Raw genomic sequence first — 19,336 nt, forward strand, 5'->3', positions numbered from 1 at the left:
ATACATGTGAGTACGCTAAGCGTACTAGGGTGTGCCCTAGTACGTTGGGCGTACACATGTGTATGCTAGGCATACTCATGTCTAAAAGAAACCCGAAGTTTTAGGGTTTGAGGGGTATTTAAGCATCCTTATGGTCATTTATCCCCACCTTTTCTGCCTCCAAAGCCTTAGAGCCGTTTTTGCAAAACCCTAACCCCCCTCCCCCCCCCCCCCCCCTTGAGAGTGATTTTGAGCCCTAAAGTGAGTTCTTGGTGTTTTAGAGGAAGAAAGGGTGCATCAAGAAGTTTGGAAGCTTGAAGCAAGGATTGGATCTGGAAGTTTGGATCTTTTCTCCATCATCTAAAGGTATAAAGTTCATACATCTATGGTTCATTTGATAGATCTCATGTTTGGGTCTTTTATGCTTCTTTTTGAACCTAAATGCTCCATCTTGAGCATGACATGTTCTGGATGTTTTGAGTCGTCCTTTCAGGCCCTTGAGGGGTCCTTGGTCCTAAAAATGAGGTCCCAATGGCTAGAAGTGTCTCGTACTTTTGGTAGAAGGGGCTTAATGGATTAAGACCTCGTATTAAAAGATTTATGGACATGTAAGGTCATAAAGTTGGAGACTTTATGACCCTAGTATGTCTCTGTACCTTGGATCTGAAGTGTGAGATTAAGTGTTGAAGCCATTAAGCACTTTTGAAGAAAATAGGACTTGCGAGGGTACGTACCGCGTACCCAATCAGCCACCCCGATGGTGGATTCTACGCAGCGTCGTGTACGCTGAGCGTACTTCCGGTGTATGCTTCGCGTACGCGGTGGTAGTGGGCGTCTTCATTTTGGACTTCAGGTTTGGGCTCGGATTGTCTTGGGCCTTGTTGGGCCATCTGGATTTTATGGTTTGGGCTTTTGTCTTGTTGGACATTTTTGGGTGAAGGCCCGTCAAAGGAATTGGGCCCAATTTGGAAAACTGGGCCATATTTGGGCCTTAGATGTTTATTTTTGGATTTTAGGCCTTTAGTCATCTAGTTTGGGCCTTGGCTTTGGGCCAAGCTTATGGAAGGGTAAAAAGGTCTTTTACCCTAATTTGAACCCATAGTGTGAGACAGGGGCTGGATATTGATGGATTGTCATCATGGTATTTGATAGCGCATGGATTTTTAGCAGATCTGCGGTCAGAGTCTATTCGTGGGATCAGTTGTGATGGGGTGTTGTCTTGATATTGGCGGTTCGAGGATTTGGCAGCCAGCAGCCAGGGATCGACTTTATGTTTCGGCAGTACGAGGTGAGTTTTCCTCACTATACTTACGGGTCGAAGGCACCAAGGCCGACCCTTTGGATTCGATATCATGTTACGCATGCTATTGTTCAGTAATGGTTTGTTAGATCGGTATCCTGGTTTTTAGGATGATGCTATGTTTAGTGATTTGTAGATCTGCCTGTCTGCCTGTAGACTGATTATATGATTATCTGTTATGTTTCGGCATTTTGTGTTGGGTTGAGGTTGTACTATTCCGTGTTGTAGCCAACAAACCCAGGAGCACTCCAGATACGAGCTGAGGACTGGGTGGTATGCCAGGCTCGTACTGAAGGCTTGAGGGTATTCCATCCCGAGGAAGACTGGGCCCGTTGTGTATTGGCATTCCAACCCGAGGGTTGATTGGGCCCGGGGTATTCCAACCCGATGGTTGATTGGACCCGATATGATAGTATGGATTGTGGTGAGATTGGACTGCTTTGTGCGTCATTCAATATGCCTGGGGTATTCTAACCCAATGGTTGAATGGACCCAACACGTTTGGTATTCCAACCTGATGGTTGATCAGACCAAACCGCTTATGATACGAGGGTATCCATCCTAGGGATGAGTGAGCCCATCATAGACATGTCTGGTATTCCAGCCCGAGGCTGATTGGACTAGGCATGAGTATTTGAGCATGGATGTCGTATATGTTGTCTGTTTGTGTTGGGGTATTTTGGGGAAACTCACTAAGCTTTGTGCTTACAGTTTTGTTTTTGGTTTCAGGTTCTTCAGATGATTCGAGGCGAATGCGAAGGCGTGACCGTACACATCCTGGTTTTTACATCAGATTGGATCTTGGGAGACTTTGATTTTAAATCTTGTTTTGGAAACATTGTCTTTGTAAATTATTTACTTTGTTAATAAATGAGCTGTTTTCAAAAGTTTAAATTGATCAGATTTTTGGGATGTTACAGAATGCACCATACTTATTCAGAGTTAGCGGTCAAAATTATCGTCAAAATTAACATAGTATGAGAAGCGCTACTCCAACTAATGGGTGTCAACCAAGATTTTCGTAGCTATACATATATGATACCAAAAATGAAAGCCCAAATAGACAAAAATGTTTTTGGGTATATTCATACTTGATATTACTAACTATTATTACTTTAACAATATTAATTTTATACTAATCATATGTATATTTAATTAATTTTATTTGTAATGGAGCAAACTATGCTTATACACCGACTTATGATTTAGATGATTTTCAAATTACAGAAGATTTGAAGCTTATGTTGGATTCAAATAATAAGTTGGTTAAATGTTATAGGATGATTAGAGATGTTTTCATGCAAATCCTCGTGTTGACATAAAGTTACAAATTATTAGAAAAAGACAACAAGATGGAAAGACATATAACTTTCAGCCTTTATAAAGTTACATAACAATCACATATCGACAATGTTCTTAACAATATATTGAAAATAATCGATTAACAATTATGATTTTTAACTTTCAAAATTTAATTAATTTTATAACCGTGGTTCCGACAAGTTATAACTTAGTATAACATAAAATCGTTCTAAAGCCCTTTCATTTTTCCATTTTCTCAATACCTTTTTAGTAAGTTTCTCGGTAATCTTCCGATTTTACATAGCATTTTTTCAAAAAAAAGCCTTAAGTTTTTCGGGAAAAAAAAATGGTCTTTTATAGTTTTCAAACATTAAAATTTGAATTAGACATTTGATTAAAATAAACAAAACGAAAACATGTCATGTCCAATTCTTGTGTTTGAGAACTCATGAGACAACACACCGTACAACTAGAGACGTCAAAAAGTCTCATATGACCCTGATTCCATATGGGGTATTTGTTTTAAAAAAAAATAAAGAATAGAGGCAAATGATTCATATTTTTTTTTCTCAAAAAGATATTTCCATTTAAAGCATTTGTAAAAATACTCAAATTACCTTTTCATAACTTTTACTCGTATGACATTTTCAAAACATCAACTAACTCTAAAATCACGAGTATTACACCACAATTACGACGACTACAAGGGTGCCATTGTCTCACAACCATCGAATAACGAACCCAAAAATCTTTTCTCCAACACAATCACGAATTCATTCAACTCAAACTCACAACTCATCTTTCTCATCGCTTCCTCCACCCATAAGTTCTTCAAGTGAAAACTCATCCTCTTCAATAATCTCCCCATCTTTCCCATCCCATGGTTCCGTTTTCACAACCACAGGTGTCCCTTCTAACGGAAGGTTACCTTTCCCACCAAGTCCCGCCATTTTCACAAACTCAATAATTTGGTCCTTTTCAAATGCACTTCTAAGTGGTGCATACGCGCCTTTTTTAATGTTTAAAGCGACCAAAGCCGGATACCCGTAGCCACCAACGCCTACGTGCTTCTCGAGTTCCGCTTGTTTACCTGCTGCGGCCCATACGTAGCTGGACCGCAATTTGAGCCGTTAATATGCAATAAATAGCAACGTACTTTCATTTGGTTTGTTTGTTGGATTCAATGCAAGAAATAGCAATGTACTTTTACTACTCTACGTAATTATCTTAATTTGTTTATTAAATGCAAGAAATAGCAATGTACTTTCATTGCTTTACCTAATTATTTTATTTTGTTTATTATATGCAAGAAATAGCAATGTATTTCTATTTGAGTAATTTGCTATGTCATTTTTACAATGTTTTATGCAGAAAAGTCTCATTATTTTAAGAAAATTTTGATAAAGTCATAAAAAAATTTGAAGAGAAAAGTCCAGATTATTTAACTTTACATGATCATCTGTCATTTCCTTTTAAAATAAAAATAAGGACTTTTTCGTTAATTGGGCAAAATATTAAATAATTGGGACTTTTTTGTTCAAAATTTCATTTAAGGATTTTATAAAAAGGTTTCCCAAAATAATGGGACTTTTCTACTATAAAACCCTTATAATTTCTTTATTAAATGCAAGAAATTACAATGTACATTTGTTATTTGTTTATTAAATGCAAGAAATAGAAATGTGCTCTCATTGCTTTACCCAATTACTATAATTGAGTACATTGTTCAAAGTACAATCAATGCCTCTTAAACCTACTTGTATTGCTAATTAATTTTAGAGTAAATTACAAATTTGGTCCTTGTTCTTTAACTAAAATCACAAGTTCAGTCCAATATTTGAAATTGTCCTAGTGTCGTCCTTAAGTTCACATTTTGTTGCAGATATGGTCCCTAATGACTTTAAATTTTGGACTAAGGTTGTGGTTTTGAGTAAAGTACAGGGACCATATCTTCAAGGAAATGCAAAGTTAAGGACAATATTGGGACAATTTCAAAATTTAGATTGAAATTGAGATTTTGAGTGAAGCATAGCCACATGGGGACCAAATTTGTAATTTACTCTTATTTTTATTCGAGTAAAATGCTATAATCAGATTTTTATACCTGTAAGGACTCCTTTTGAACTTTTCAGCAACTGATAGAAGCATCTCTATATACTTATTTCTTCCCTCAGCCTTAGAGTCCAAAATATCAGGGAGGAAGGAAACAAAACAGATAGCAGCCGAACCACATTTCTCTTCCATCACATCCTAAAATGGTAAATTTCATGATTTTTCCAGGGGCAAAAAGGGAAATCCTGAAAAATTATAAAAAGGATTCGGAAAACTTACTGAGCTAGTCAACTCGGTCACTTCAGGAGGAGCAACATTTGTTTCTAGCTGAACAAGGGCAAATGATTCAATTGCAGATGCAGTTCTTGCTCCTTCATATGTGATTGGACTCTCTTTATCTGCACCAAATACTAATATAGTTGGGAAACCTTGTACCTTAAACCTGCTCATTAAAGACTGAAAGAAAAAAAAAACATAATCGATTAGAAATAATAAAAAATATTGGTTTAGATAAAAAGAAAAGAAATTTAAGAATACCTTTTCGTCATCACAGTTCACATGTCCAAGCTTCACCTTTCCTTGTAAATTCTTTGCAGCCTTCTTCCATTCAGGTGCAAGCTTTTTACAGTGTCCACACCTAAATATATATATAAAGTTATAAACTTTGTGAAATTTATAATAAGAAAGTAAAGACACAAATTGGTGTATGAATTTATGTTCAAGAGTGGAATGATTAATTACCAAGGTGCAAAGAATTCAACCACCCAAAGATCTTTACTTTTAACAACCATTTCATCAAAATTATTTGAATTGAGTTCAACTGATAGATTTGGCTCTGATTTCTTTTCACTTGATTCAGTAGTTGTAGTTTTTCCACTTAATCTGTCTTTAAGGAGTGCCTTCACTTGTTTGAGTGCAAATTCTGCGATTGGTTTTGCTTCTCTAGCTCCTTGGTAGTCAACAGGAGGTTTTCCAGGGACAAAGACTTTGATAGTTGGAAACCCTTTGATACCATATTCCTGTAGAAAGAAATGGTGAGGAGTTAGAAATTAGGGTTTGTATAAAAAGATCAAATGATGATTTAAAAAGATTTACCTGAGCAATAGTTGGGTTTGCATCAGCATCAATGGCTGCAACAGTTGCTACACCTTTTAAGACAGAAGCTGCTTTTTCCCATATTGGTGTTAAAGCTTGACAGTGGCCACACCATGGTGCAAAGAACTCAACTAGGACAACACTGTTTGAATTTACGACCTAACAACATAGAAAGATTAGGTATTAAGCAAAACTGGATCAACGCTCACATTTCTATCAGGGAAATATTGTTGTAGCAGCGAGGATAAAGGCATTAAAGTTGGATTTCTAACTAAAGAGGAAGTTGATCATGTGAGGATGAACATACGGAGATAAGTATAATCGAGCCCTGTTCTATAAATTGCTTGTTTTATAGCATTACAAAAAGTAAAGAAAGGGGAATTTTTTATAGCAACTGTTATTTCTAGACAATATAGCCAAAATGCCTTCCTAAAGGTAGTAATTTGCGAAAAATTTTGAACGGATGGAAATTCAATTGGAACTGAGTATCTAGCATAGCTGCCACAAACAGTTTCAATGGATTACTTCGCAAATCAACACATGAAAGATCGATATATTTTGAGATAACTTCTCACTTGTAAGTTCTCTCCATTCAGTAATATGTTTAGAATTTAAAAGTCATTTCGTAGTCTTCAAATTACTGTAAACAATTGTAGTAATTCTCGGAACAAGTTTTGACATAGACAAATCAAATATAAGAAATCTGATCTGAAGATCAATAACAAAATGAAGATAAAAAAAACGGAACACATCATTTTTAACGAGAACTAATATAAAATCAGTATTATTCAAATTATTCGTAATTGAATCAACAGAATCTTAAAAATCGACAATGATTCGGTTACCTTAGACTTGAAATTAGAAGGAGTGAGCTGAAGAACAGGTGATGATGATCCGTAGAATGCATCAACGAAATTTATATTTGAGCTAACTGATAACAAGAAGAAAGAAATCAAGATCAACACTTTTGCAGAGCGATTCATGCTTTCTATTACACTGAGTAAACGCACAGTGGAGAAGTGACGAATGGAAAACGAGGAAAAAACCTTGCGGGCGCAGAGTAGAAAAACCCCTTCTTATGTTTGATACCGTGGACGGGGATACGTGTTTTAGCCAATGAAATTGATACACGTCATCTTGCCATGTAATTTGATGAGGAAACGAAACGTGGATGCCCAAGATTTGCTGAGTCTTTCTTAGGTCGCCTGTGCAGGTGATTGGTCAGATTACATTTAAAAGTAAAATCAATTTTTGTTTTTTTAAATGCACAAATATTAAAAACAAAAAAATAACATATTGAGAAAAATTTATGTTTGAATTTTTTTTTTTTAAGAAACTGATATTAAATTCTTGTTTGTTCAAAGTTATTATTTATTTTTATTTTTTTAGAATGCAAACAAAATAATAATCTAACCCTTATAAATAATATTTTGATAAAAATGACCCATTTTTTTAAAGTAATCATATTGTCCGGAACACATTGTTCAAGAGAGGTCTCTGCAATTTCAGAGTACGATTCCGAACCATGGTTCCAGAATACATTTTACTTAGTTTTTTTTTGATTTTTTTTCGTGTAACATGTGATTCTTCTTTTAATATAAATTTTGGTTTATATAATGTATAAGTTTTGGTTTTATAAAATGTAAAATGCAATTAAATTCAACAAACGACTAATAAATACATAAACTAAAGGGACATGTCTTTAAGTCATATTATAAATACAATGTTCAGATAAATCTTTGACCTTGTATCCCAAAAAAATTCCGCTAGTCGTTTCCGATAATCCATAGCCCATGGACCGGTTTCACGTGCTATAAAAATCGATTTCCTGGTGATCAATGTCTCCGGAAACCAACACAAAACACCATACAATCCTCTTTGTTGTCAATATGTTATGGAACATCTGGTGCTTTTTCAAGGGTCATGTTGAAGCTCTCAAGTGGGATTGAATCATTTGGTTCGATACCCAAATAGTTGACTCCCACTAGCAGTCTATGGATGCGGGCTCTCATACCTATAAATCAATCCTCATTTTCAGAATAGTAGTCGCCCTTTCAATGACTACAATATATAGTTATTTTAAATGTCTTGAAATTCAAAGTACCCAAAAACTAATGAACATGTATTATATTTATTGGGATGTAAAGATACAAAAAATGTTATAAATAATTAATTGGTATATAAATGCTCAAGTAATGTAATCCAAACATAATTATACCATATCACAGTTTGCCCAAGTTGGGTAAACGGATCCTCCAGCCATGTCACTCTAGTCAAATGTATCAGTGTTGAAAGCTAACGGCACAACCGTCCACCGAGCATCATCTACTTTACACTTTAGCAACAATGAGATCCACATCATGATCTGCTGTCAATAAGTTTTTTTTGCAGTAAAGTAAGTATTGTTATTAGAAGCGTGGTATTTAATGAACACATAACTACATTACTTACATCACATGACAACCATCCTCCATGACTATCCACATATAATCGTGTCCAAAACTCAATTGTAGCAAAACCGGTCAAATAATTGTGACCAAACAACAACAAACCATCCCATTCTTTACATACATTGTGTACGGTAGGTTCGAAAAGATTGTCCAAGGGTGCTGGATGTTGTCGTGTAACACATTTCCTTTTCATTTGTATCCATGGGGACTTATACCATATACATATAACTTTTTGATGCTTAGAACGCATAAGAGGTGTTGACGATGATGTTTTTTATTCATCCTATGAAATATATTTTACATCCGACGATTGAATACATAGAGATGGCTCCTCAGAGCCGTAATTCAGCGGTTGTTTGGGTGTGCCTAACCCATAATCATGCTCCTATAAGTCATCGTCATTGTAGTATGTGGTACCAACATCTAGCTATAACACCCAGACATCAGGTATTTTTCTTTCTTGGACTCAAAGTATAAATTTGTTGCAAAAATGGTCCTTACAACATGCACACTTGGGGCGTATGCATGGTGTAGTTCATTAAAAAGAATCGAGGAATCATGTGAGTACATCAGACATCCTCATATTATACACAAGGTGTAACACCTAATTCCTGGTATGCCTATTATTCAAGTATTTTGTGTTTTCTCTAGGACTCGACGAGTTGGAGGCCCAACTCGTCGAGTAGAGTCATGACCCGCATACAGTTTAAGTAATCTACTCGACGAGTCGGGAGACTGACTTGGAAAGTAGGTGCTGGTTGAGTGAAACCCTAAATCCGAGGGTTTGCACCCTATTTAAACACCTTATCTCAGCCTTCATCGCCCTTATTACTCCCATAAAGCTGTGTATCGAAACCCTAGCCGTTTTTGTGTCTTCTAAGGCCATTTTGGTACATTTGGTGGTTTGTGAAGCTTGAAAAGAAGAAAGAAGCTTGAGAGTTCGGGTTGGGGCTTAGAGATTCAGAGATCTAGTTCCATTTTCAGCACAATCAAGGTAAAATGCCCCTGTCTTGGTCTTCTATGTGTTTATTCATCTTTAGACTTGGATTTTGGGCATATTTAGGGCTTTCCAAGCCATTTTCGGATTTGTGGAGTGTTATATGGAGTCTTGACTTCAGATCTGAGTCATTGGAAGGGTCTTATGGCATAAAGGTGCCAACTTTATGGCCATGAGAGCCTCATGCATCTTGTAGAGCACCTTTTATGGCTTTTTGAGCCAAAGCCCCCTTGCATGTGCACCAAGTTTGGAGCTTTACGTATGGAATAGACATTAAGGGGCCAGATCTATGGTTTTGAGGTGTTAAGGCCCATCTAAATCGACTGTATAGTGTTGGTCAAGGATGGACTCGACGAGTTGTTCTTGGGATTTGGTGAGTCGCGGTGTAATGACCACCAAATCCTTACTATGGATGGACCAGTTGTTAGGGAGGAAGTCCCTAACAACTCTAGCTGAAGTCCCATGACCTTGGTGCTTCGACCCATTGGTATGGTGAAGAGACTCACCTCACACTGCTAAAGTCCCGTGAATAAAACTCTAGCTGCTAAATAACAGATTCCTGAACTGTCAATCATCAAGACGACACCCAATTAACCATTTGGGTTTCAATGTATAACCATAAATCCACACTTGGGGTAAAAGCACCATTTTACCCCTAACCTAGCTTAGTCCAAGACCAGGGCCCAAACTCACACTCTGAAGGCCCAAAAGCCAAATAATCAACCAAGACCCAACATATGGCCTAATTTTCCAAATTGGGCCCAAACCCCTCACATGGGCCTTACCATAAAGCCCATCCAAAAACCCTAGTACATATACTTGTTCTTTGATGGCGCATCAGGAATCCAAACGTCTAAGCCCAACAAAAAAGTCCAACTCAAAACCCAACACAATTAGGGTTTTCACATAAAACGACGACTAGGGTTAAGTAAGAACACTTAACTCTTTAAGGAGTTAATCCATTAAGTCCATCACTCCACTAGGCCAAACATACAATGTAATCTGGCATAAGTCATAACATCAATCCAATGTTCCAAAACGCGGGTCCTGACAAGTCCAAACTAAAATCTCCAAGATTAGGGTTTTCTAAAACCTAATTAGGGTTTCCAACCCAAACACATGCCAATTATGTCAAAATATTAAGATTTAGGCTGATTAGGGTTTTACCAAGTCGGCCACCACCCACTGCCACCTCGGGCGGTGGTGGTCAACGGCGGCAGTCACCACCCCGTGGCGGTGGTGGTGGTTTTGATTCTAGACCAAAACACATCAAAAGCATCCCAAATAACAGTCCAATCACACGTAAAAGCGCACAGCCACCCAAGGTGGCGACTGGTGGCAGTAGAATGGCTGCGTAAGGTGGCAGCCACCACCTCATGGTGGTGGTGACAGATTTCCTTGATATATCGATAAAAAAACACGATTATACAACATAATATCCAAAAGAAACACATAAAATATAACACACACACATACGAGCTCAGCCACTCTTGTGGCGGCAGGCGGTAGTCGGAGGTGATAGCTACCATGGTGGTTCCCTTACAACTTCCGGCCAACAGAAAACACACACATATACAATTGGCAACATCAGCACCCAACTACATATGCTAAAACGGACGCAACCACCCACCTGGCGGCGCACAACGGTCGGAGGCCAACAATGATACGAAGCAGTCGCATGGCAGTGACGATGATCGTGAAACACGACGGAATACGAAGGGGTGAAGAGGAGATTGCGTCGATGACGGAGAGGGTCATTGCAATTCAACCGGTCTCCCTATATTCATAGTGTCGGGCTCAGCTCTCAACCCACATCTTCACCGGTTAATGAGAGTAGCGACGACGTCGTTCGACAGACCTAGCAATATCGGTGACGTGACTGAAGGCGAAATAGAGGAAGAAGGAGGAAGGGCGTTCGAGGACGACAACAACACTGCCTAGACGTTGATCTTCAGCAAAACTCGGTTTCGTCGGCAGCCACCGCGGTGGCATCAACTTGGTGGTTTGCAACCTCAACTTCATCGGTGACCGGAGCAACGGTGGTTCAAGCTACAACAAGGAGACGGCGGCGAGCTCGGCTGCGGCGATGACCGCTGGAGAAAAGGTGGCGACTACCAACGTTTTTAGGGTTAGGGTTATGAGGGAAAGGGTGACGGGTTATATGCCCACTCATATGAAATCTTTGCTCATAAATACACTTTCAGCCCCTCCATGTCAATTCTTTTCAACTTAAGTACATATTTTATCATTCAGCCCTTAGCATTCCAAAATCCCTTCAATTTAAGTCCAATATTTTACCAAACACCCCCTAACTTCAGAAAATCTTTACAAAATAAATCTTGGAATTACACTTTAACCAAATCATATCATTTGGCTCCCCGAAACCAACACTCCGCTAAATATTATGAATTTTAGGGCTACTATAAAATAATATAAAATATAAATTTACATTTTGGGGTTCAAGGTTTATTATTTAATTACTCAATTTCAAACGGAATGTTACAGTTCATCTTATAAGTTGGTCCATGCATGAAGTTATGATATTTTTGGTCCCATTTTTTACCTAGACTTAGATTAATGGTATTTAAGACATGCAAATTGATAAAGTTGAAAACTTTATCCATTAAGACCATATTTTGATGAGTTCATGAGGTTTAGATCTTAAGTCTTAAAGGATTAAGATTGGGTTAAAGATAGATGATATGTGAATTTCGCGTAGTGAATCTAGTTTGTGTAGCGTTGCGACTTTCAAGAAGATCGCGACTACTTTGTCACTTATCGGTTAGCACTGTGGCCTTATATTGGTCACGACGAGATGCCATGGACAATTAACCTTTTGACCAAGTTTGACTTGTGGTCAACTGTACCTAGATTAGGCCTTGGAGGGGCAAAATGGTCTTTTGCTCCTAGATTAGCTTTTATTAGATCTAGAATTGTTAAGGAAGTGTGAATTATATGTTTACCTTAATTATTAAATTAGGGTTAATTATTATGTAGTTTTAGGGAAGACTTAATTACTCTAGCTTGAGTTGTTGATTTTCATATTGTCTTCCAATCATGTGAGTTCTCATGAACTTATTTAATCCGGTGAGTTCTCATGAACTTACTTATTATATGGATTGTTTGATTTATGTATGAAAACTAAAAAAAATCCTTTATGAGGGAATCTAGTTGAATTAAAAGGATGTAAGACCATGATAAATCTCTTGAAGGGAAATTGTCAATATTAGGTCAACTAGAGACAAGCCTTTCAGACGAAACCTAGTTGACAGGGGCTATTTATGCTAGTACATGTTTTGTGATTGAATGTTATGATGTGAAATACCTATGATCTGCATAATGAATAAGTATTATGATTTCTCACTAAAAACCTTAACCTTACAAATACTACTTTATCTTTTTAGTTGTAGGTCCTTCAGGTTCGAAGGGCAAGGTGCTGACTTGATTGAGATACCTGAACATTCTCAAGGTTCGAAGGGCAAGGTGCTGACTTGATTGAGATACCTGAACATTCTCAGGGGAATGATATCCCCTTTATGTTTATCTTTTATGACTTTCTTTTCAAAACAAGAATTTAGCTTCCACATTTGACAATGACTTCATTGAAACTATGTTTGATGTTGTATGGATGAGACATCTTTTTAGTAATATCATACTTTATTTAAGAAAAAAAAATATATGGTTTATTTTTGGGATGTTATGTGTATATGAGTTAAATGTAGAACTAAACACAAGATTTCATATAAACTAAGTGTTCAAAAGTAATCTAGCATCCTAAAGTTTCAAACAGGATCCTAATGTTGGAATCAAAGTGATGTAGCCACACATAACGACTAAATCACCAGTGCCGCCAAGATTAAACAAACAAAACATAATAGATATGACTTACAACAAATAAAAAAGATAAATTTCTTAAGCTTCAATATCGCTTCTTACAGAGAAAATACAACCCTATAAAGTTAAAAAAATATTAATTAATTTTAAAATTATGAGCTAATGCTTAGATGCTAAAAATACTTTTTTAATAACCATGTGCATTGCAATGTGTCGTTTTGCGTTGTCATGCAACCTATAGTCGATTGATATTTTTCTATTCTACATGAGCACAATGAACAACTTGCATCATTATTCTTTAAAGCCTTTTATTTGTTATTTCTCCCCCTTTAATGAGTTAATCATTCATGTGTTTTTATCTATTTTCCCTCGAATGTCGTAAACTCGAAGCTTCCAATCCTGACTCCTTGCATCGTAAAATCCCACAAATGAAATCATAAAACTCGAAGTAAAACACACCACAAATATATGAGAATTGATTTGTACATAACAATTTTTCTCCGTACACAACAATTTATGCTTTATGAAATCGTACAATACAAAACTTTAATACACAAATTGTTGTGTATAGAATATTTTTGTTGTGTACAAATTAGTTCCCCAAATATATGCTTACATTTCAAAGATATTGTGTAATGATTGATTATTTTATGATTATATACATGAAATATTGGTAAATAATATATAAAATGTGATAAAAAATTAATAGTATTCATAAAATGCAACCTGAAAACTTCTAGTTGGGGTCATCTTCACTCATCAACACAAGCTTTGTTTTAGGGATTTCTTCAACTTTCATCCTTAATCGAAGAAATGATACTAAAAACGCAAGTCAAAGGGAAGTTCCAACTTCCCCTTGTGTGTTATGATGTTATTTTTGTGTATTTGATGACAACTCATGTACCAACAACATTTTTTTTATGAATTCAAAATTAAAAGAAAAAAAAACTAAACTAGACCATTGTAAAGCAAATTAAAAACAAAAACACTCATGTTACGCAAATTTATACCCATTACGAAACCATCCGATTTGACCTATTTATTTAAGGCATAATTGAAAGCTTTGCAACATAATGTGAAATCCATGCTTGCATTGCCAAATTAAAGTTTCGGAGTATCAGATTTAAACTAAAGAGATTAGCAATGCAAAAATAATAATAATAATAATAATAAAGAGTTTCCAAATTTAACCGAAAATTTCAAGACAATGGGAAATTGGTAGTTTCACAATGCCAAATTTAAACCTACTTACACAATGTAAAAGTTAGACTTTAGCATAGTAAATTTCAACCAAAAATTTGAAATTGGAAGCTTTGCATTGCAAAAATGAGAGTTTTAACGGTGCCAAATTTATGTATATTTTCAATAAAAGTATTTTTAACGGCCACAAACATAGTCCAACGACATGAAACGAACAACATTTACATCAAAACTTACATAAAAATCTTAGTCATTTCATAATACCTCTAGTATGAAATTTCTAATTTGGATTGCAAATGCAATGCAAAATTTTAAAATACACATTTCACAAATAAATTCAACAAATTTATTGTATATAGAAAAGACTAGGAGATAGTTTTTGGAGAGTTAGTTGAATGTTAGGAAACTTGAAGAGACCAAAGTTTGCAACTTACGGCATTTACTATGCATTGAATTTCATATAGTTGAATGGATTGCCACATTATATTTTTATATTCTATATAATTCTCTTAATTTTTTTTTACAATGGATTGTAGTCTACAAAGTTCAATACAAAATTCTAAAACCTAATTTATAGTATGTATATTTAAGAATTACAAACATTTATTTTTATCATTGAAGAGTTTAATGGTTATTGAACTCTAAATCTATTGAACCCTTTCATTGAATTGAACTCATAATTATAAATGCTCTTATGATTGGAAAATCTTTAATTTGAAATACATTTCTTATAAAAATTTTGAAAAAGTTTTTAGGGGTCATTTTTTTTTCTTTCCATGTTCACATTTCATAGTGGGTCCACTGTGAAATATACAGCCATTTTGAAAAAAAAGTTGGAAAACTGAACATTTTGTTAAAAGTCACACTCTATGATGGCTATTTTTGTCATTCTTTAAAAATAAATATACGTAAAATGTTCATAAATCTTGAAAATACAAAATTTAAACTAAAACATGTTCTATTAAATACAATTTATCCTTCAACCAAATCGATATACAAAAAATATGTCATCATTTGTAAATTAAAACATATGCAATTATAAACTATCAAACATCTAAATTTAAAATATGACAAATGAAAATTTTGCTACATTGATACATTCACATGGTTATGAAACTTAATGTACAAACATAAATCCATTTATTAAAATACACGGATGTCACGTTTTTTTAATTGAGGTTCAAAAATGCCATTACAGGATCATACACAACTTTTTTCGCATTCACAGCAAATACAAAATCAGCATGTGCATAGTCCTCCTGGTATTGTACAACAAGCTTATCCGGATCATGATCCTTAATGCTTTTGAGCAGTGTGTTGACGTCTTGCACATCAGCCAACTCATCTGCCCCTCCATAACCGAGGTACATTGGGAAATCTTTCGGGATGCTTTCCATGTCATAAACCGGAGGCGTCGATTGTCCGTAGTGCTTCTCATTATCATCAACATTTCCATAATCATACATTGTTATAGCTCCTGTTCGGATCACTACACGGATTTTCAATAAGAGTTATAAATAAACGAGTCTTAAATAGTATCTAAGTGTATGATACAACTATTTATGACTATTAAACTGAAGTTAGAGATCAAAATTTGGGTTAGTTATATAGTAATATCAAAGGGCTTCTAGCCTAGCAGTATCCGGTGTTTTCCTCTCTCCTTGAGGTTGAGGGTTCAAGTCTCGTGAGAGACATAGGTGGAAATTTAGGAATAGTGTAGGAATAGATTAGATTTGCCGTTCCAAAAAAAAAAGTTGTATAGTAATGAAAAATACTTTCATAATTTTATTGATCCATACAAATTAAAATATTTTTTTTCTAAAAATATCACGTAATAACACGCCCTATGTAGTTATATAATAAAGGTCCTAGGTTCAAAACCTAGTATGTGTGTGGGCGGTCTAGAGTGTGATTTTGGAACAATAGAATCTGACAAATGAAAATTTTGCTATTTTTTTATTAATATTAAATGAACCCCGATGATAGGACATGTGTATATTAGTGTATGTGTGAGCACATATATTAGTGTATGTGTGAGCACATATATGTAAGATGATTTACCTAAGATGGTAATAAAACTAATAAGTTAATTAATACTCATTAAATGGTTGAGATAATATACTATGTTGTATGGATTTGTAAAATCACATAAAAATGCTATAATATTCCTTTTGCATTTAGCCTTAAACTTTAAACAAAATGAGTCTGCTACCGACCGATGTGCCACTATCCATATTTGCACCTATTTGTATCCATGAGTGTAGGTCGTTCGTGAATGCTTTGGACATTTAATTAATTAACTATGAATAAAATGGAGTTGAGGACCCCATCAGCATTATATTTTCTTTTTTATCATAAATATTAATATATTAAATATAACTATATATAAAACCATATTTAGCAGATAAAATGTTTTACTTTGAGCAAGATGGATCATGTTCCTAGCTGCGGTCGACTGAGGTTCGTGTTCAAGAAACTTATCCGTCATAGAAGAGTTCACACAACAGTTTTGCCCTACATCACCACAAACACAAATTGTTGTCAATTTGTTTTTTACACAAAATATTTTTAATCAATTAAGCTACAAAAATACCAGTAAACGATGTCATCAAATCGCTGCAATCGTTGCCAGGCATCTTGCATATAACACTAAGAAGATCAACAACAGCTTTCCTGTATAGAATTGGGCAAGCAAGATACCATTTTGTTTATTTCAATTCAAGAAAGTATGTTTATATATTGCGACAAAATGACACCCGTTAGGAAATGATTAAAACTGTGAAATTGAGACCGATGTATCTTTCTTACCCTCTTGGAGCAAATTCATGGAGACCCAACCAAAATAAGGCCTGTCATAAAAGAATACAATTAACATTATTCCGAGACACTGTTTTATAACAATGAAACATTTTTTTATATTGACATAAAATCTTAATAATAAAAACTATCAAGAAACTAAAAATTATTTCAAACTTTGGTATTATGAAACAGAAGAGATTTACTTCGCCTAAGAAAGCATCTGCACCCGCTCTTGCAAGAGTTGAAGATATCTGGCCTAAATACGCGATAGGGCTAAGCAAAACAGCCGATCTTAACATGTTCAATGTTTGGTCTTTTGAAAAGGCAGAAAACGCAATCAAAGTTCCCTTCATCATCGGACACGTTAAAACACAATTTGTTAGGAATATATAAACGAGAAAATAAATCACATACATAAAAAAAAAAAAAAAAAAAAAAACACAAGAACACAATATTTAATTAATGTGACTATTCTTATTCATGACCTTAAAAAAACCGATATTACAATTGAAACCCTATCTCCAGCCATATTATATATGCATACTATAAAATATAATCTTAATTAACTAGAATATGGTCGACCCAACTCCAAACACTTTGTCTATTTTAAACAATTATCCTGTCAAGTGTCGGGTTTCTTTACATTGCCTGGTAGGGTCCATATCTATTCGGATCGTGAAGCCTCAAGTCACATTTAAATAAATATATTAACGGATGACTCATCGCAAAAATAATTTGAAAAATATAAATAACCTACACTATTTGGTGCGATATTATTACCAAGGAATGACCAACATAATGCATGTTTTGGCCTGTTTGATCATGCACAAATTGGATCGAAGCAGGGAGATCAAATGCTACTAATTCGTCCCATGACCATTCCCAATAAGCCTGGAAATTAAAACACAGTTTTCTGTTAAAATTCCATAAATAATCACAAAACTGATTTACAAAACAGAAAACGTGTCATGATCATAAAGGAAACATATATACTGGATCACTAGGATTAAGTGATGTATGGCCACGACTATAATTGGTTCCGCGAGTGTTCGCTATCCACACATCAAAACCGTTATCTGCCAAAATGAATCCAAGAGATTCATCAGGAGAGTTTAAAACCCATGTCCCACCATCCTGTCAAATACCAAAACAAAAACTACTCAATTCATTGAAGTATTTAATGTTTTCGTTAAAGATGTCATTAATGTATTCACGTATAGGTTGTAAAATTACCATAAGAACCCCGTGTTGTAATAAAACCGGGGGTTTATCTGACTTTTTACCTCCCTGTCCAGTCGGAATCCGTTGCATGCTAAGTATATAACCATCTTTTGTTGTCACCTAAAAAACAAAAGAACGTTACACAATTTCAACCCAAATATGTAAACAGGAACGATTTCGGTGCATTTATCAGTAATAGGTCCAACGAGTAAAACTATATAGCTAAATGAATTTAAAAAAAAAAAAAGTTCAAACAAGTCATGTAATATATATTTAAGGGTTACAACTTTCTAAAGTGTTTTAGTTAAACTGATCGTTTCTATAATTGTATTTAATACATTAGTTATTCTCGAAAAAGGATGGAAAACATAATTAGTGTTAACGAGTCAACTCAAACCAAATTTGTGACCAATATACATACCAGATAACTTATCTTTAGATATTGTCACCTAAAATATGAACCAAGTAAACACATACCTTGTGCTCTTCGCATGTGTAGCCTTGTGTCTCAATCAATAAGCTACATATGCCAACCTGATTAATCGGCGAAGAGGACAACTCATCTCGACTATTGATCGAATTTACATTACGTATAGCTTCAGAGATGGAGGTTAAGTAAAGAAAAACGATAATTTTAGTGGTAATTGTATAGGCCATATTTGTATCCATGGAGCACCATTGAATGTCCTTTTTATATAGAAAAAAACATTGGCACTAGGACAAAATAAATCATAGTTTAAAACGAGGGTCAAGAACCCTAGAACAAAGTAAATCATAGTTCAAATCATAGTTCTTGGACCATTTGATTAACATTACCCCTGTGTCTGGACCAAGATTTCGTTGGAACCACGGTTGACCTCTACTATGGCCATTTTGAAGGTCTAGAACACTAGAACAAAGTGTTCATACGACACTAGACATGGTAGAATAGATGAGTGAGTTAGGGAAATGGTAAAATGAATAATATTTTACGGATTGAAATAATAATTAAAAACATATGTGTGTCTCGTATTAAGTGACTAGGCCTCTAATATATGGTTATCTCGAAATTTACAGCAAAGTGGTCATAAATAAGACACGGGCAAAATGGATTAACTAGATTTATTT

The 19,336-nt window shown here is 35.2% G+C and overlaps 2 protein-coding genes across 2 annotated transcripts; both read right to left on the minus strand.

Moving 5' to 3' along the window:
* Positions 1 to 3,176: 3,176 nt before the first annotated feature.
* On the minus strand, positions 3,177 to 6,783 carry LOC145072761 (protein disulfide isomerase-like 2-3). The gene is made up of 7 exons (XM_079019238.1): positions 6,574 to 6,783; positions 5,729 to 5,887; positions 5,375 to 5,652; positions 5,171 to 5,270; positions 4,913 to 5,089; positions 4,686 to 4,831; positions 3,177 to 3,691 (listed from the first exon to the last, which is right to left on the minus strand). Exons 1-7 carry the CDS (start codon positions 6,709 to 6,711, stop codon positions 3,370 to 3,372), a joined length of 1,320 nt encoding a protein of 439 aa, XP_078875364.1. The 5' UTR covers positions 6,712 to 6,783; the 3' UTR covers positions 3,177 to 3,369.
* Positions 6,784 to 15,300: 8,517 nt separating this feature from the next.
* Positions 15,301 to 18,886, minus strand: LOC145076392 (triacylglycerol lipase 2-like). The gene is made up of 9 exons (XM_079022279.1): positions 18,707 to 18,886; positions 18,242 to 18,349; positions 18,002 to 18,142; positions 17,789 to 17,899; positions 17,212 to 17,355; positions 17,018 to 17,058; positions 16,803 to 16,882; positions 16,628 to 16,723; positions 15,301 to 15,698 (listed from the first exon to the last, which is right to left on the minus strand). The coding sequence occupies exons 1-9, from the start codon at positions 18,884 to 18,886 to the stop codon at positions 15,379 to 15,381; spliced, it is 1,221 nt and encodes a 406-aa protein (XP_078878405.1). The 3' UTR covers positions 15,301 to 15,378.
* Between the last annotated feature and the right edge of the window lie 450 nt (positions 18,887 to 19,336).

Source organism: Lactuca serriola, chromosome 9 (assembly GCF_051521515.1).
Source record: "Lactuca serriola cultivar US96UC23 chromosome 9, Lser_US96UC23_V15, whole genome shotgun sequence".
Taxonomy (NCBI): Eukaryota; Viridiplantae; Streptophyta; class Magnoliopsida; order Asterales; family Asteraceae; genus Lactuca; species Lactuca serriola.